Consider the following 19,534-nt stretch of genomic DNA (forward strand, 5'->3'; position numbering starts at 1 on the left):
CAAAGGAATTTATGGTCTTTGAGCTGAGTCAGAATGTGATCTGCCCTCAAGCAAAGGAATTTATGGTCTTCGAGCTGAGTCAGAATGTGATCTGCCCTCAAGGCTTTATACCCTTCAGCAAACCCACGTGGAGCTGTGGTTCATCCCTCCAGTGCATCCTGACATCGTGGAAGACAGCTGCAGGTGATAAGGGTACAAACTAGTTTCTTCTAGTACTTCCTGTTAGCATATGCTTGTGTGCGCCCTTGTTTTCCAAGCCAGCAAAGTGAGCCTCAGAAAGGAGGAATGACTGCTCAAGAAAGTTACACAGCCAAGAGATAAAAACCCAGGTTCAACCCCAAAGCCTATGGTGTTATCTATGGTACCTGCAGTTGTCAGGATATGCAGGCCGTTCTCTACCTTCCCAGGACCAGAACTGACTATGGGTAAGAATGATAATAGAGGCAAAGAAGGTACTGTGTATGGACTTCAGGGCCCAGAGGGCCCCAGGTGGTCTGATGCTGTGAGTTCTGAGGGATTAAGGTGGAATGGCAGCCAACAAAGAGTCCTTGGGAAAGAAGCAAAGGAAATCTTGCTGCTGGTTCCAAGCCAGCTCAGGAAGGTGGTGTCTAAGAAAACCATGTGGAGGTGGGGGTGGGCGCATCAAGGTAGGTGGCTTAAGCCACTTTAAGGTTGTAAACGCAAGAAATGAAAGTTGAGAAGGTGCTTGCCATTCCTAGAAATAGGCCCTTTACCCACATCTTCAGATCAAATGAAAGGGCTACTCACTGGGAACTAAGAACAATCCTGCAAGGGACCTTTACCTATTTCCCCCCTTTTCTATATGGAAAAAAGAAAAAAAGAAAGAGAGAAAGGAAAGAAAGAAAGAAGAAGAAAAAAAAAAGAAAGCAAAAAAAGGAAGAAAGTAAGAAAGAAAGGATCCAAAAGAAGGTTGAGTGAAATGACACAGTGGACCCCGGAACCACACTAGACTGCCTTCCTGAGGTCCTGACTGCTGAGTATTGCAAGGATAGCCTTGGAGGGTTTTGCCTCATTGAGTGTACATCGGGTTGGGGGGAAGTTGAGCCATCTCTGCCTGTTTTCCTCATGAGTACCCCCTCAGCCAAGAGGCAGGCCAGGGTGAAGACAGCAGGGATGGAGGGCCATTGCATTTGCTTTCCTGCCTGCCTATGTATACCGACAACTGTCTCATTCTATAACTAAATCCAGAGGTGTCGGAGCTGGACCTGGGCTTTTCTCTCTTGGCTGGGCAACTTCTTGAACACTCATTTCCCCTTCCTCAGCCTCACTTTGCTGGCTTGAAGAATGAGGGGTGAGCACTAGCATGAAGGTCAGAAAGCTGAGGCTCGGAAAGTACTCAGCACTGTGCATGCCGTGATTTTTGACAGTCTACAGACGACATCTTAAAACAATGGCAGCAGGAGTCAGCTGAGGGAAGGCACCATTAATTACACACTCCATCGCCCGAGCCTCATTGCAGAGACACAAGAGTTGTGGAATCTGGGTGTTGGACTTTGCCTATGAAATGTCCCCTTAGACTTAATGTGTTTGGACACTTAGTCCCCAGATGCTAGTGCTGTTTTGGAAGGATGTAGAACCTATAGGAGGCGAAGCCTCTCTGGAGGACGTGGAGAACCGGTGGGTAGGTCTTGAGTGTCTATAGGCTAGTTCTACATCCTGCTTTTGGCTTCCTGTTTGACTGCCAAGTGAGGCAGTGAGGATTCCAGCCGCACACTCCTGCCATCTTGAAGCCTCCTCCTGCCAGGCTCTCTCCATCACGATGGACTGTAGCTCCTTAAACCGTGGGCCAAAATCAATCCTTCCTCCCTCAAGTTGGTTCTTGTCAGTTGCAATAAGAAAAGGAACCAAAACAGTGGGCATGGACAGAATAGTCGTGCTACCACCTTTGAGCTGTAGGCTCAAGCCCCTCTTTGATTTTTCTCAGAAGATTGCTGAGCTGGAATCTGACTCACCCACCCTCCCTGCCTGCCCTCTGTCTGAGCAGCCCTGCATGTGTACGTACGTTTAGTCAAAGAGAGCTTCTTGAGTAGCTGGGGCATGGCATCTTGGGGGTGGATTTCTACAGTTAGCTGAGTACCTGCAAAAAAAGGGGGGGGGGGCGACATCAGCAAGGGGTGATTGTGACATCCTCAGCTAAATGCTGCAAGGAAGGGCAGACTTCATGACAGATATTCAAACAACAGTACATCATTTATCTGTTGGATATGCAGATAATTAAATTTTTTTTTTTTTCAGAATTATCCAAACAACAGACTCAAGCACTCTCTACCCCATCCAATGCAGCCTTCACCCTAAATAGAATGCATGGGAAAAGCCACCTGCAAAGCCTGTGAAGTCAGTGATGGAAAAGAATGGGTGTGGGGTGGCAAGGACCAGGGTGTGAGACAGGACCATATCAACAGCACGTTTACCCTTCCCCTTCCCTTTCTGTCATCATTCACACTTCGTCAAAGGCATTGCCAATCCAGGAGTACACAACGGTTGTAAAAGAGCACTCAAGAAAAAAAATTCAATTTCTACTCAGAGAGTGAGGGTGGGGAACCCTAACTGTCACAGAGAGTTGGGACATTCTCTGATGTGTTTTTCCTTTATCCTATATTTTCCTGATTCAGCCCATGGGCAAGTATGAGGCAAGCTTCCATGGCATATAGATTCTCTCTCTCTTCCTCTCCCCTTTCTCTCCTGCCTCCCTCCCTTCCCCTTCCTTCTCTCCCTTCCCCCTCCATCCTTCCCTCTCTCCCTCCCATCCTTCCTCTTTGTCTCCCTCCTCCCTTCTCTCCTGTGACTGTTCCCGGACAGACTTATAAAACAGTATATGGCAGAGTCAAAGGACCAAAGCTCCAGCTTTTAGGCCAGAGGAACAGGAAGTGGGTGATGAAGGTGGACCTCAAGGGTATAATTCCCCAAAGTTACAGATAAGCTCCTACCTCTGAGCTGTACATCACAGGCCTCACGCCATGCACAATGCCACAGTTTCAGTACTGAGCTCTGTTGGAAAAACAATGCCCTCCCTCTGAACTGGATGCTGCATGGTGCATGTAGGCAGACAGGCCCTGCAAAGGCCGATTTGTGGCATGTGCAGGCAGATGGGCCTTGCAGAGTCCACTACTCAAAAGTACTCAGCAGAATGCCTGGGAAGATATCAGTTTGAGAGGGAAAAGATACCAACCAACATCAATCCCATGACAACCCACATTTAATCTGAAGAAGTTAAAGTGACACGATGGCCATGCTCTGAAAAGTCAGGGCCAAGTTATTTCCACTATGAAATAAATGGAAAGATACAAAACTCAGCACAGAAGATGTAAAGAGCCAAGTGAAGGTTTAAGATTTAACACTGAAATAGAAGACAGGTTACAGTATTCTCCATGCAAAAGGAAAGAGCCAGAGAACAGCAGACGGGGTCCAGTCTGAACAATGGGAAAAGCCAGCAATGCTTTGGGGATCACAGGACCACAGTTAGAAGTCCATTGTTCATGTCACTGACAAGAAGAGAAATCAAGTGGACAGAAAAGTATCTGGAGAAACAACAGATGACTCAAATTTGACAAATTTGGGTGTGTCCCAAACAGGATAAACAAAAGAAGATCCAAGTCCAGATATGATGTAATCACACTGCTGAAAGGAAAGCTCCCCAAACACGCTAAGGAAAAGTGATAACATTATGCACCAGGTTGCTACAGATTTCTCATCAGAAACCATGTCAGAAGCATGTGGAATCTTTAAAAAAGCCTGAAAGGAATTACCTGTCTCTGTCCAATAAAAATGCCATGTGAGAATGAAATAAAGATATTTTCAGGTTCATCGAGACCGAGACAATTGGCTCAATAACAGACCCACTCAGAGCGAGGATATCAGAGATAGAGAAGTATTACATAACAGTGAAAAAAGTCAGCCTATCAAAAAGATTTGGCAATGTCAAGCGTATATTCACCCGAATACAGAGTATTAAAATATCTGAAACAAAACTCACAGAATTATAAAGAGGAACGGACAAATAGGCATTATAGTTGGAGACTTCAAAACGCTTTTCTCTCAGTGACTGAAGGGATTAATGAAAAGGAAAACCCGACAACTATAGGGAAGTAGAGGCACCGTCAGGGGGCATGGCTTCTGTGTGCTCCAGAGAATGTCCCCCACTGGTAGTAACAGGGAGTGCGATGCACATTCACTTCGTGTCTTCGTGTGTATTGGATACTCTACAGTTCCCAAGTCCTTGGCTATGGTAAACAACCATGTGATGAGCATCAGGATAAAGACATCTTTGACACCATTCAGATCCATTCCTGGGAGTGAATTCTTAAACACTGATGGGAGGGAATGGGGCTTTTTGTAACACTGGCCAACTTCCCCACGAACGGGTTCCATTGGTTTATGATCCCATCTATGGGGTGGGAGCCGGGGGCAGGATGGGGAAGAGAATGCTTTTTTGCTCATCCTTGCTGTGGTCGATGGGAAAATTGCCCACACTTTGTCCTCCACCCAACGAGAGGTGTAACATCACCCCTTAAATGTCCTCATGAGTCAGTATGGCCAATTAGTATGTGGTAGAAGCCGTGTTATTATTCAAGGTCTGCTTTGGTCCTGGAGAGGCTTTGCAATGCTTGCTTGAGCTCTTGGCATCTGTGCCACACTGCTGTGTGTGTGCAGCAGAGTGTGGGTGAGCATTGCTGCTCAGGTGAGGCTATCTGAAACCATCTGGTCTCCAGCCAGCCCACCAGCTGACAGCCGGCCCCAGCCCAGCCAAGAGCCCAGATCAGCCGGCTGTGGCGTGGACAGTGGCTGTCCAGCAGAGCTGCAGGCCCGGAAGCTCGCAGTGCCACTAGCTGAGTCCTGTGGTGGCAGATAACACAAACATCCCTGATAAGTTCACTGGCACCTGCTTTCATGCATCCTTTGTTTTTTTCTTTTTTTTCTTTTTTAAATGAAGGGTACCTTATTGTTTTATGTATTTCTTTAACTTTTAGCATTGCGTTGTTTTTTTATATTTTATTTGGTATTTAAATTTGTGTCTTGTGTGTTGATTTTTTTTAAAACCTGGTTTATTATGTTTCCCTTGATGGTTTTGTAAGAAAGGGTTCTTTTTTTTTAATTTAAATTTTAATTTTTTATATAAGGGTCCTTTTTTAGTAATTCCTTGTTAAATATATTGCAATTATTTTCTTTTGGAAAAACGTTATTGGTTTTCTTATATTCCTTTTAAACCTGTTTTTCATGTCAAAGAGACCAAAGACAGAATGTAGTGTATTTTCTCAAGGCCAAAAAGATTAACATTCATTTAAAATATTTAATTATTAATTAACTAATAAATTAGCTAATGTGTGTGTCTATGTGAGTATATGTATATTGTGTGTGGGGCACATCTCTGTCTCTCTCTGTCTCTGTCTCTCTCTCTCTGTGTGTGTGTGTGTGTGTAAAGGCCAGAAGAGGGTATCAGGTCTCCTCCATTATTCTTCACCTATTTCTTTGAGGCAGAGTCTCTCCCTGAACCTGGGGCTTGTGTTTCAGTTAGGCTAGAAGCCAGCAAGTCTCAGAGAGTATCTGGTCTCTGCCAGCCTCAGAGCTGGGTTACAGGAATTTAAGAGGATGCCTGGCCTGGCATGTGGGCATTGGGATCCAAATGCTAGTCCTCATGATGGTGGACCAAATGTTCTTAACATCTGAGCCATCGCTAGCCCAGCATTCCTCTTTAAAAATGTAGGATTTAGCACATCCACTGCCAGTGAAATCAGCCTTGTGATTCTATGATGAAGATGCTGAGTGTTTCATAATTCAGGGCCTGAGTCCATTCTGGTCAGAGGGTCAGGTGCCACCATCATCCAGGGCATATTCACCTTATGAGCCTGGTCAACTTGGCCTCTTCACTTTCTCCTCATCTCTTTCTGAGCTTTTTCCAAAGGGGTGTGTGGCCACAAGATGCCTTGTAAAAGGTGAATTGGGAAACACTCTGTGTACATACTCTTTATTGTGGGTTGCAACCCGCAATGCTTTCAGCCCCACAGCAAAGGAGTCTGTCTGACCCAGTGTTGGTTTGTCTGTTTTGTTTTCACACATGGTTTGGAGATTGCTGGGCTGAAAGGGCTGTAACTTAAAGGAGCCATGAGGGTGATCGGCTTTTGATCTGGGGCTAGACAGTGAGCCTCTTCTTCCCAGTTCTCCTAACTCAGGTACATCCATACACTCCCCATCCAGCTATGTTTCTTTGTGAAGGAGGGGGCCAAGAAACAAACCTTCTGGGGCCGACAGGCAGGTGGCCTCATGTTTGGGGGGGCTGTAGACCAGCAGCTCCCTCTGTCATCATTTGGACCCCTTCTCTCATCCATGTAATTCTCTTTATCTCCTGCCCAGGACCAGGCTGTCCCTAAGCTGTGCTGCTGTTGTGTTCTGAATGCAGTCAACCTTTTGTCCCCATTCTGGAGTCTTGCCCTCCTCTAGAGATTGAGGGGACCAGCTGAGAGACTTCTCTGCCCCCAGGAATGGCCTGTGTCAAGATGGACAGCATTCACTAGAGGAGGAAACACTGCAATGACCTCACTTTTAGATCAAATAAAACTGGGATTTTAGTAAAAAGCATTAACCGGATCCAGCTCTCAGCATGAAGAGTTTCAGGGAAAATCCAAGCAGGTGCAGTTACACCGACCTTGACCACCAAGCATAAGGTGCCCTTCCTGGCACTTTGGGTGGCCTGGCTGGCCTCACTCACAGTACTCTTCCCCAGGTATTCATTTTCCATCCAAATGCAGCCTTGGCCATTTAGTAAAAGCATTTTAGGGATTATTTCTTGCTACCCTGAGGAAGTGGTTTCCAGGCTGGCCCTTTTCTAAACCTCACTGGCCTTCCTTCATTTCTTTCTCAATGGCAGAGGAGCATAAAGGGTACCAAGCCTATCTGGGCACTGTCCTAGGCTTGCCTTTTACCAAGTCAGGTGACATCTCCCACATGACACCTCTCCTAATGGCTCCAGGTTTCAATCAGCATTTGTCTAAAGGCTTAATTTACTCGGAATACCTAATGTGGGCACGGCAAGTGGGTTTCATGTTGCTCATTAACTCTGACTGATTGGAAGTGGCTGCCAGGAGCATTGATCAATTAACAAATACTTCCAGGCAAGCGTGTGTGTGTGTGTGTGTGTGTGTGTGTGTGTGTGTGTGTGTGGTGTGTGTGCATGCACATGAGGGTAGACAGGTACACAGAGGAGTCCCAGGATTTATGTCAGATACTCAGCACCATTGACTAAAAGAGTCTCTCAGTATACAGCCTGGACATACCCTCTTGGACATACTTTTCTATAGCACGTACAGCCAGGACAATCTTAGTTAAAGCAATCATCATCCTAAGGGCAGTCTCAAACCATGCCTGGCTAGGTCTGAAAAGATGCGTGCTCTCTGCATCCGGGATGTAGTAGTTGGGAAGCAGTCAGCCATGAAAGCTGGGAACAAGCATGATGGGTGTGATTTCAAAACTGACTCCTCCGCCACAACCCTGAGGGTCTGAAGGCACAGTATCTCCAAGTGATCACTGCCCAGCTCATGTGCCCACTGCAGATCCATTCCAAAGCCCCTTTGCACTAAGATCCCATATTTTATACATATCCCCGAACAAATTGCTGAGGCGGAAGGGAAAAGCTGAAACATTCTGAAAAGCAAGCTCTACCTGGAGCTTTGGATCTCTTGCTGGGGTGAGGCAGAGAGGTTGTATTCAAACCAGCTGTTAGAGGGGTCCTCTGTACCCTAAAGTCTCTCCCCAGATGCCCTTGCATTTGTCCTACTACCTCTTTTCTTACCCTGCAGTGTGGTACAGAAGTTAAGCCCACTCGGCTAAGAGGGGTACATGGATATGTTCAAATCCCAGGTCTGACTTGTTCTATCTAGTTGATTAATTTCAGGCAAGCTGTTTAGAGGCCTCTGTGCCTCAGTTTCTTTACTTTTTCATCCATAAAGTAGATATCTCTCTCTCTCTCACTCTCTCTCTCTCTCTCTCTCTCTCTCTCTCTCTCTCTCTCTCTCTTTTTGTGAGATAGAATGCAGCTGTATGCAACTTTTGATGAAATGTGGCTGAGGGGAAGAAATGAGGAGCCATGAAAGGTGCTTAGCTTCATGTCCAGCACACAGCTCGTGTTCTGCCTCTGGTCCATGCTATGATTGTACCTGCCAAGGAAGCTGTGCTGGGCCTGACAGGGTCCCCATAAGAGAGCCTGAGGAGTTCCGGGATTGCTGGATGAGTAGGAATGCAGCACACAAAATAGTGACTCCTCACTGTTTCCAGAATGCCAGGTCTTTACAGAGCCAAGTCTGAATTCTTCACCTTTTTCCCTCCAGTCTCCCCACTTCCTACTGCTTATACTTCAGTCCAGATCACAACATGGGAAAACCTCTTGCCGTCTGGTATCATGACAGCACCTACAGAGGATTCCTCTTTGCTTCCAACCATCCCCCTTCTGTTTATTCCTCCAACATTAGCGGCATCCTGTCTGAAGCCATCTAATGTCTTCTAATCATACTCTGATCAGAAGCCAGCCTTCTGTGGAGAAGGCAGCCCACAGGCCTGTAAGTCCTGCCCTGAGTCCTCTCTGTTTCACACTCTATTTCTTATTCTGCTCATGGCCCCTTTTCCCTTGGCCACAGCCACCCACTCTCTACCCACACCAGACACATGTCTGTCTGGTAGTGCCTGCATGCCACTGCTCCCAGCTAAAATCTCTCCCCAGATGCCTTTGCATTTGTCCTGTGACCTCTTTTCTCACTCAGATGTTATGTCTTGGTTACTGCTCATCTGTTCTTTATTTTTTCTGGTTGGGGTTTGGGGAGGGATAATAGAGATCAGACCAAAAGGCCTTACGCATGCTAGTCAAACCACTAAGCCACACCCCTAGCCTCATTTATTCTGTTTACCATAGATTAGCTATTTTATTAGCTTATCGTGAGCTGAATAATGAATTTTCAGGATATCCGTGCAGACTCTGCCTGAAAAGGAAATCCTGCAGATACACCATATCTATGGATTTCAGAGTGGTTATTCTGGGTTATCTGGTTGGGCCTTAAGTGTGACCACATATAACTTGATAAGAATTAGACACAAGGAGTCCTGCCTACTTATAAGGAGAGAAGGCAATATGATAATGGAAGCAGAGACTGGAATGACACAGCCATAAAGCAAGGAATGCTGGCAGCCTGTAGGAGCAGAAGGAGGCAAGGAATGGAGCTTCAAAGGCTCCAGGCCCCCTGACACCTGCCTTTTGCCCAGTGACACTAACTTTGGACTTTTCAGTCCCAGAAGGTTAAGGTGAAATCTTCTTGCTCTTCTTAGCCAGTGAGCTGCAGGAAACTGATCTACAACTCCTGCCTTCCACCATCCCTCCTGCTTTAACTTCTCCTTCAGTCTTTCCCTCTCGCTAGGACTCAGCTCCCGCAGGCAGGAGCCTTTGTTTTGTTCTCCACATGAGATAACAAACCACCCATTCATGATCTTTCTAGCAAGATATCTCTGTTGTGAGGCTTGTACAGCTAAATCAATGTCAGAGATGCAGCATGGCCTGCTTTGGTCCTTGTTCTTCAGGAAAGGGGGTGCCCGTGACCCCTTGTGTGCCATAGCATAGTTTCCTGGCATGTTATGGCATCATCAATGGTGGCCAACTCTCTGGGCTGAGCCTGAGACCCCCCAGGCATCTTATGAAGAGCCATGGTGGGTACTGGAGTCCTCTAAATAGGCTCTCCTCCAGCCATAGTTTTGGAATCCTCACTTCTGCCTCATGGTATTCTCAGATCTAGACAACTACAGAATCAGCCTGGTGAGCTGTGTCCTTGCCTGCCATTTCCAAGCACCCAGGGCACTTTGGGGAAAGCGAGGACCCCCCCCAAAAAAAAAAAGGACGAAGTGGTTCCACCTTGCTGCAGCAAACTCAGCACCACGTGGCATGCTTCAGGAAATTCAGCGTCAGGAGAGGGCAAGAAACCATTGTGCCTCAGGATGTGGGAGGATTTGGATACTGTGAGCCAGCGGGAGATCAGTTTCCAGGGAGCTGCAGAAGCCAGCCGTGTGAAGGTTAACAGCTGAGACCTTGCTGTGGTTAGACGGTTAGGTACCAGAGAGCTGGCCAACCATCTTGTTGGCCAGCCATCCCAAGTCTTGGTCTCCTCATCCTTAGAGCACTGAGACTATCACCCAGTTAGGGTTGTTTTGATACTTCAGTGTGTATAGGGGTTGGCAGAGTCCCAGGCATGTGCCTTGCGCTCAGTGAGTGCTAGCTCTATCACGGACAATGATGTCAGCCACGGTGGGGCTCTGTAATCTGTGGACTTCATTTCTTGCCTAGAGGGGGAGGGCAATCTTGGACCACATAGCTTCTCAGTTCTTCCTCTGGGATGCTGGGAGACAAAAGGAGGCTCCAACCTCCATGGCTCAGAAAGGAGAGCTGCTCCCTGTGGCCTGATCTCCACATCCTGGGCTCTCTGGCTGGGGTGGCGCAGCCAGGCACATAGCCCCAGGAGAGATGGCAGTTAGCAATTAGTCTCTTACCTTGGTTGTCATAGGAAGTGATGACCTGCGGCTGCTGAAGGCACTGCTTCTCCGGCAAGTTTCCTAATTACGAAAGACAAAGAAGGTGGCAGGTGACCACGTGACCATGATATGATGTCCTCTGGGCAGGGGACAGAGGGAGCGGGGTGCACCTGTGAGAATTGTATGCTGAAGGCGGGCTGAGTACATCTACTGCCACTGTGTGCCCATCTGTGGGGGTCCACAAGCGCCCACCCTTCTGCCTCTCAGCAGAAGCTTGTCCAGGCTAGGATTCACTCCAGTGGTCTATGGGGCCACCACTCTGGACTTTTGGCCACAATTTCCAAAACACTTTCTCACACACAGATGCCCGATTGATCATCGTACCTCTCTGAGGAGTGCCTGGGAGGTTCCAACATGGTACTTGAACTCTACAAGTTTCCCAGCTCCTAGGTCAGCTTCCTTCCTCCTTCTGAGGAGTGCATGGCAGCAGCCTGCCTCTGATTCTAGCCCCGAGGATGGGGGTGGGTGGGGGAGGGCACTCAGTTTAGCTTAGTTTCACCAGTGCTACACGACACTCAGCATGTCTGAGTTTTCTGTACCCACTGGGGATATTTACACGTCTTTATAGCTCAGTGGGGTCAGGATGCCGAAATGAGATGTGTTTTTTCTTTTTTTTTTCTTTTTTTCTTGTAGTCCCACAGTCTTCTCTGTCCATCCTGGGCATGAACTCATTTCCGCTTTGTGGCTACTCTATGGCTGTGGACTGTATTCACTGAGGCAGGCCCCGAACCTCCTCTTCAGGGATGTAGGAAGAGTCCGGGGGAAGGGCCAGGGTTATGGCAGAAGAAAGCTCCTGCGCTCCAGTTCCTTTACTTTTTTGTCATCTCCCTGTGGCCTAGAGTGAACCTCATTTTAGGGTAACCAGTGGTTCAGCCTGGGAACTAGCATATTTCTGGGGGTGTCCTCAACAGAGCAGTCAGTCCCATCGGCCACCTGGTGCTTTTCATGCTTGCTCCTAGCAGAAGCTGGTCAACGTGGGTAGGTCAAGGTGGGACGAGGCACTGAGCTGGGCTAGACCTGGGATCCACCCAGCAGGGGCTGCCTTGGAGAACCTGCATGTGGAGGCCTTCTCCTCCGAAAAGGCCCCCCCGAGGCTTCCAGACATGATTGACTGGCTGAGGCCAGATCCACTGTTAACTATGTGCCAACATGGGGTGATGTGGCATGCTGGGCTGGAGCTCTAGGCCACTCAGGCGAGGACAGGAAGGCTGCTTCTGTGGGCATGGCTGGCTGTATCCTCCATGAGGAAACAGGAGCTGGGAAGGGAATCCTCAAGGAGGGTGATTGGCTGGCACAGCTCCTGTGGGGTATTTATAGTCAGGGCTGCACAAGTGGTTCCTCTCTAGCTGTAGGGCACCAGACACTGCTGCTAGGCAGACTTCAGCCAGGACCAAGGAGAGCAGCCAATCACAGCAGGGGAAGCCCGTTGCTGGGCAAGCTATGGAGAAGGGCGGCTCAGCCCAAACACCTGCTGCTTCCAAAAGTTTGGAGTGTTTCAGGCTCCCCACCCTTCCTCTCGCCAACACCCAAGCCCGGGGAGTGTGCAGAGTCGCAACAAGAGGACAAATGTGCCCGTTGTTTGGATCAACACCATGCTTAGTCACATTCGTGCATACTCTGTCAGCACACGCCACTGCGCTTCTTCCTTCTGAGACGAAATTCCTCCAACTGACAGGGCTGGACAGCCTGTCGGTTACCGGGACTGGGTGACTTGGGTTCCAACAAGGCACGTATGTGACAAGATCAGTTCCAATGCTAGTGTCCTGAATCTTGGCATCAAAAAACACAAAAGGAAGCTGTTGCATTTCCCCCATGCAAGCATGCCATTTAAAAGATGGTCGAAGTCTTACGTTAAAACCATACATATTGGTGAGATGGCAGAACCATTATGTTTTCTGGATTTAGGACTTTGGCAGATACTCTAGGCAGCTAGATTTGTACCAAATCTTCAACCCTTAGCTTTTTTTTTTTTTTTTTTTTTTTTTTTTTTTTTTTTTTTTTTAAATAACCATCTTGAGAGTTGACTTTTCACTATTCTCTCATCCGACCTGGAAGATGCTCAAAGTAGAATGAACTTCAGTGTTTCCCGAAAAGGCCCTACGATGGCTGTCAGATGGTTTACACAAGGAAAGAGAGAAGGAATACAAGAAGCATACAAGGATGCTCTTTGCATCCACTAGTGGCTCACTTTGCTCACTCTCGTACTCACATCTGGACCAACCATGCATGCACACAAGCTCTTAGGCTTCTCGTTGGTCCACAGTGTAACTTGGCTATAGTGTCAGATTTTGCCACCATTTCCATAGCTCAGCAACCATCAAGGAAACCCTTGCATGGATCCATTAGCCAGGATGCAGAGGGATGCATTCATTAGTGGGTGTGTATGCATCTTGAGGATGACTCCTTCCCAAGGACAAGGTGAGGGACACAGGGATATAGCATCACTTGAGTACAGCCCCACAAGGACAGGGCTTTTGACTGGCTTGTTAACTATTTAATCTTCAACACTTAAACTTGTGCCTGGCACAGAGTAAGATAGCTGTTGAAGGAATAAACATACAGATGAGTTTAGTTTTTATATTTTGACTTTCCTTTTGCCACTGCCTGAAGGCTGGTGAAATGGTTATTCACTCTTATTCAGTTGTATTCTTGTTTCCCCATTTGTGGAGGGTCAGACTTTTGATTCCATGGTTCACATGGCTGGAGTCTGGAGCTCCCTAACAGCATTCTGGGAGTGGGGGTCTGATTCTTATTTGAATTCTGTGTTCCCATCATGCATATCACCACTGATAGTTTTCCCTGGAAGCCGGGGAATCAATCTTGGAGGAACACAAAACAAGGCTCACTATATTTAGCCCATGTTTCAGAGAGGTTCAAGGCCATCAGGAAAGAGCGCTGCCTGGAACCAGAGAGAAGAGGCTTTGGAAACAAACCTCTAACTGTACTCTTGAGCTCAGAGCAATGGGGGACTATAGAACCCTTGACTGGCTCCATCCAGGCCTCACGTAATACTGTTTCAAGGCAGGCCACTATCCTAGTCTGTTGGCGGGGGGGGGGGGGATAATGGAGGAAAACCAATTTAAAGCTTGATAGTTTTTGTGATGTGAGCAGGCCTGCCTCTGGTGGGAACACACATAACCCTCATTAAGCCAAGTGAAGCTAAAACCTCTCCTATAGCCCATTCAGCAAACAAATGGGTGCCGAAGTTCATGGCATCATTCCCTAGCTGCAGCTTCCAAAAAAGCAGGAGCCCCGATGCCAGGGAAAGCTTTCCAGGCTCACAGTGGCCTAGAGGCCTGGCTGAGCTGCAAGCAGCCATGTTTGCTCACCGATTAGATGTTAGGGACAGTTTCCCAATGAACAGAACTCAACTCCTGAAGTTATTTTTTCAGGGCATTGAATTACAGAGACCAAATAGAAAATAGAAAGAAAAAGAGATTTACCCTGGAAGTCGTTTCCTTCCAATTCTTGCCACTTCCGGATTCCATTTCTGACACCTTGGAATCCTGTGAGAAAAGGACTTGGTGTGAGACTCTGGGGTAGGTGGCCTGCACCACCCTGCCACTTACAGACCCATCTGTGCTGAACCAGGCTGGTGGGAATCAGTTCTCTCCGGATCTGAGACGGGCTGTCCTTGAATGAGACACATTTGAGGAAGCAAATGCAACCTTTAAATTAAAAGTGTTTTTAAAATGTTAGAATGGCAGTTTTTAGTGATGGTGGGATTGGCTCTCTGGGTTATCCAGAAGAATATTTTACTATACAGATGCCTAATACCCATTTCCGTATCTCCAACACATAAATACAAAAGCATTGTTTTTGAGAGAGTTTTTCTCTGCCCATTTCTGTATGTGGGGAACCTTCAAATGGGGCGAGGGAGCATGGGCGAAGATCATCTCTCCCTACGGGAGTGGAAAAGGACAGTTGCCTGCTTTTCTGGCATCCCTTGCAGCTAGAGTACGGCCTGTGTGGTCTAGGCACCACCCGGCAGATGCACCTGTGCTCTGTTCTGGCGATGATGCAATGCAGAAGGGAAGGGAAGCTCTCTCCCTGGCAGTGGCTGGAAGTGATAGTTGAGAGGTTGAGTTCCTGGCGGAGAACCAATATATGTCCAGGCAGTGGGAGCCATGGCAATAAAACACGTTTCTGGTGTGGGAGCACTGTCTAGTTGACCTTGTTGTCCGCAAAGGTGTCGCCACCAGACCGGGCTCTCTGACACACTTGATAGCAGTGTTCCCAGAAAGCTCAGTCTCAGGTGTGGCTCGCTAACCTTTTGCCCAGTCAGAAGCCCCCAAGCCTTCCTCAGCCTTCCCTTCCCCTCGTCTTTCCCGCGATTTCTGTTACTCTCTGTGGTCTGCTTTGTGGGAAGCGCTGTTCTAAGGAAATAGCTGGGGAGAATGCTGGAAAGTGAGAGAGACTCTGGCAGCCCTACAGCACGAGTCCCCCGTGACTCTCCCGGCCTTCGCGTCCCTCCGATTCCTCTTTGCTGCAAGGCCACAGTGTCTGCCGCGTGACAGTAACTGAGCTTTATTCTTGCCGTCCTGTAGCTGCATCTCAGGGGGCAACCAGCCTGCGGAGTGGGGGTGGAGGGCCAGAAGAGACTCCTCAAAGTCAGCAGGGCTCTTTCCCGTTCTCGGGCACCCGCGCGAGACCTCCGAACAATTAGTTTGACTCAGCGCTTTTCTCCCTCAGGCTGTGTCCCAACGCGTGGACACACAGGTCGGTACAGCCTAGGGTTTCTGTGGGCGGTAGACTCTGGAGGCTGTACCCCGTCTTCCTCTTCCACTTTGGCATGGGATAAAGGACATGGTTCCACCGTTCTCCACTACCCAGCATCTTCAAGAAACCTTCATCGGGAAGATGTTTGTGGAAAAATACCAGTACCTTTCAAGTAGAGGTGTTTTATCCCCTGAGTCAGGCCCAAAGTCTGTATGCTGGTCTGGAGTCATGGGCATTTTTGGTAGGTTTGGGGAAGCTTGAGGGCAGTTTTGATACCCAGTACTTCAGGGCTTCTCTCTCTCTATTCTCTGGTGTCAGACACTTGAGGACAAATAGGAAGCGAAGGGACTCAGACTGGGTGATGGGGACTAACGGGTCTCCTTGAAACTGGGCCTCGCTCACTATATATGGGGAACAGTCTTTTGGATTGTGTTACATGTGACAGGAGCCATCACATTTCCATCAAGAAGGTCGAGGACATTTTCTTCCTCCTCCAAATACCCTGAGTGGGTCTAATCCCTTTCTCCTGGGAGCAGCAGCGGAGAACCAGAGAACCGAACAGATTAACCTAAAGAGCCCCCATCCCCACAGTCTCCCCTAAACTCGAACTGCTGTGAACTCTCCCAGCCCTCCAGCCTTGTCTTCCCTCACTGCCTCTCTCTCAGCTCCCCGCAGGTGTATCAGGGCTCCAGCCCATGAGGCGGGCGGGTCAAGGTTGTCGTTAGAACCATTGTCTTAGCAGGGCAGGTGGACGGACAGTGGGTGCCCTGTGTGCACAGGGGCTCTGGGGACAAAGGAGGCAAGATAGAGCAACAGGAGGGGTTCCTAAGGAACTCCGGAGCCGAGGGACAGTGGGAGACTGCCCTCCTCTTTCTTTGCGTAGCTGTCAAGCACCTCTTCTAAAGAAATGGTGCAGCGTTAGCCTCGGACCCTTAAGCCAGCCTCAGGAGATTTACTCTCAAGACCAGCGCGGCGAGGCCCCCCCCCACTTTTTCGGGATTTTCTGAACCTCCACTCAGCACCATTTATACCCTAGTCAAGTTGTGTGTGTGGAGAATAGAGGCAGGTCCTGCTTTCTGCAATCACCCTGTAAGCAATCACTCGTCAGTTTTCATTTCCCCAAGTCTGCAGAAAAAGTAAATTGGAAACCGAATTCAAGTGCCGTCAGGAGACTTCAAACCCCACTCCACCACACCCCAGCCCAGGTTCCCTTCACCCATTCATGCCTTATATCTGTTCGAGGCTGGAAAAGAGAGGCTCAAGAAAGGGGGAAACTGAGGCCCTACGTTATCTCAAAGTTTGACTCAATACAAGGGTCCTCTGGGGTCCCATGGTATGCTTCATGCTGCCTGGGGTCTAGGCCTCTGCTACACATGATCAGCCCGAGGCCCTGCGGAACGTTTTCCAACGTGTTTTGCACCCTTCAGGGGACTAGCGGGAGGGATCGGGCTCCTGAGATGACAGAGCACCCTTAGGCCTGCTTGTGGAGTCAACCTAGGACAACCACTGCGCTGCGCGTTGCCAAGGGACGCGGGTGCTGTGGCGCCCGGGCACAAACAGAGGTGGGGGAGAGAGAGAGAGGGTTTGGGCTGGCCTCGGGCTGGTGTGCGTGGAGGGTGGTGCTCGGGAGCCCCCCGGGGCTTGGTGGCTGAGGTGTCCCGGGATCCTGAGGACCGGGGCCAGGCGCGCGTTACCTCCTTGGTTCTGCAGCAGCGCGCCCGGGTCCGCCTGCGGGTCCAAGTGCGTGGCTTGCGCCGCGCGCCTCTTCTCCGAGTGCACGATGAGCAGCATGTCTATGGCTACGGCGTTGCTGTCCTGCTTCAGCTCCATGGTGCCGCCTCCCTCCCGGCCGGTGCGCCGCGGCTGCTCCCGAGGCTGCCTGCGCTGCAAATGGCCCCGTGCGCCTCCGCGGCCTGGCGCGGGAGAGGGCGAGGGCGCGGGAGAGGGCGCTGCCCCGCCGCCAGGTCCGCCAGGCACCGAGTTTCGCTGACTCGGCCAAATTTACCATTAGGACCCGCCCGGGAGGGCGCTACCCTCCTGAAGTGCCTCTAAGTCACCTTTGAAAGGAAATCCCCGGGCGGGCCCTGAGCTGCACCTAGACCACACTCAAAAGGCTTTCTGACCCTCCCTCCCCGCGCAAAGGAAGTGCAGGTCCTCGGCTCCAGCAAAGTTCTCCCTTCAGCTGGACTGGGTGCTGCCTTAGGGCCACCGTCTACCGAGAGGAGTCACTGGCCGATTCTGAAATCCCAAATCAGAGCTGGTTTAGTTTTGGAAAAGAAAGGCAAGGAGCTGGAGGCTGAGCTGCACGGTGTGTGCGGGTGTTGGGTACTTTTCTTTCTTTCTTTTCTTTTTTTTTTTTTTTTGCCTTGACCTCATTGTTCCCTCGAGTGGATTACGGAAGTCGATAGTTCTTTTCATAGACTGAGGCTGTTATGGTGAGGCCTCCTACTCTCATTGATGGCTCTTTCAGACCTTGGGTCATGTCCGCTGGGCATCAAGCTAACAATCATATTTTGCCTGAGAAGGAATGTCCATTCTTTCAGTAAGACTAGCTATTGCCTGAAGGGAAGAGAGGAAGGAAAGAGAGAGAGAGAGAGAGAGAGACAGAGAGAGACAGAGAGAGACAGAGAGAGACAGAGAGAGAGAGACAGAGAGAGAGAAACACACACACACAGAGACAGAAAGACAGAGAGAGAGAGAGAGAGAGAGAGAGAGAGAGAGAGAGAGAGAGAGAGAAAGACACACAGAGAGAGAAGAGGCCAGGGAACTGGGAGCTGCCTGCTGTTAGGGAGCTGGACCTGAGAGCCCCTTCTATTTTTAGCCAGGCCTGTTCTGCCCAGCCAACAGGGCATTTGGCTGTAGGTCTAAGAAGTGTTTACATGAGCTTCTGCCTAGAGCCTTTGGCACTAGGGTTCAACCAGGTGGCAGAGACTCACCCAGTTTGTGTTTATGCAGGTAACAGACGCCACCTCTGCACGGAGGCCTTGCTCTCCGGGATACTGCCTCGGTCCACGGCTCCTGAGAGCTCTCCACCTTGTCCTTGCAACAGCCATATCCTAAGAGCCGTGTTCTGCTCCAGTGCCACCATTTGCTGGCCTTGTGACCTTGGACCAGCTATTTCTTCAGTTTTCTCACCATTGGGGTATCATTAGGCTAATAAAAATTCTCTCCGGGCTTTTTTCTTGTGTGTTTGGTGGGCTCATGCCTCACTGGCTCACCACTGCCTCCTCTCCAACTGGGTGTGTCACTGGCTTCCAACAACCTCGAACTGGTGTTGCTCCAGAGAGAGGGAAGATAAAGGACATGCAGGGCAGGTTTCATTTGGCTATAGTGAGCTCTATTCCATGATTATATGAGTGTCAACACACACACACACACACACACACACACTCCCTGGCTGGGGAAAAAAGGATTGGATTATGCAAACCTTCTGGGTCTAGGAGATGACTTAGGCAAACATGAAGACCCGAAGACCTGAAAGACTCAATCCTTTCTCCCAGTGTGGCCTAAGTTAGTGGTTCTCAACCTGTAGGCTGTGACCCCGTGTGTGTGTGTGTGTAAGTCAAAGGATCCTTTCACAGGTATCACATATCAGGTGTCAGATATCCTGCCTATCAGATATTTACATTACAATTCATAACTGCAGCAAAATTACAGTTATAAGGTAGCAGCAAAAATAATTTTATGGCAGGGGTGGCCAATACAGCATGGGGAACTGTATTAAAGGGTTGAAGCATTATGAAGGTTGAGAAGCGCTGGCCTCCGCCCTTCAAGAGCCAGTGTTAGGGTTTGGATGTGGAACGTTTCCCTACCTGCTCATTGTGATGAGACTTAGCCCTCAGCTGATGCTGTTTGAGGAGACTGTGGAACCTTCCGGACGCCAGGCCTGGTTGGAAGAAGTGAGTCACCGGTTGGCACTCAATCTGCCTCCAGTCTGAGCGCTCTGCATCACGGAGGGCCACTGAGATGTGAGAGGGCTGCCATGCTCTCAGCACCACGGACGGAAGCCACTCTTACCACTGTGAACTCTGCTCTGCTCTCCCGCCACGGAACTGAGGGGGAAATAAATCCTTTCTAAGAGACTGTCTCAGTCAGGTATTTTGTCCCAGAGACAAGAAAAGTAACGGACGAAGGCATGCTGTCTAAGAGCAGAACTTCTCACCAGCTCCCCTTGTTGCTGGGAAGGGGTCAGTGGTACAGCATACAGAGATACTGCAGCCCCTTTACTTGGGGTCAC

General features: G+C 49.2%; 1 protein-coding gene across 1 annotated transcript in view; it reads right to left on the bottom strand.

Annotated features, from left to right (window-relative positions):
- The window catches only part of Ky (kyphoscoliosis peptidase), a 39,506-nt gene extending 21,954 nt beyond the window's left edge, over positions 1-17,552 (bottom strand). Inside the window, exons 1-4 of the mRNA XM_060385431.1 lie at positions 16,992-17,552; positions 14,022-14,084; positions 10,537-10,599; positions 2,024-2,098 (exon numbers count right to left, since the gene is read on the bottom strand). Coding sequence (XP_060241414.1) covers positions 2,024-2,098; positions 10,537-10,599; positions 14,022-14,084; positions 16,992-17,127 — 337 coding nt within the window. The 5' untranslated portion in view covers positions 17,128-17,552. The remainder of the gene's footprint in view (positions 1-2,023; positions 2,099-10,536; positions 10,600-14,021; positions 14,085-16,991) is intronic.
- Positions 17,553-19,534: the final 1,982 nt, after the last annotated feature.

Source organism: Meriones unguiculatus, chromosome 6 (assembly GCF_030254825.1).
Source record: "Meriones unguiculatus strain TT.TT164.6M chromosome 6, Bangor_MerUng_6.1, whole genome shotgun sequence".
Classification (NCBI taxonomy): domain Eukaryota; kingdom Metazoa; phylum Chordata; class Mammalia; order Rodentia; family Muridae; genus Meriones; species Meriones unguiculatus.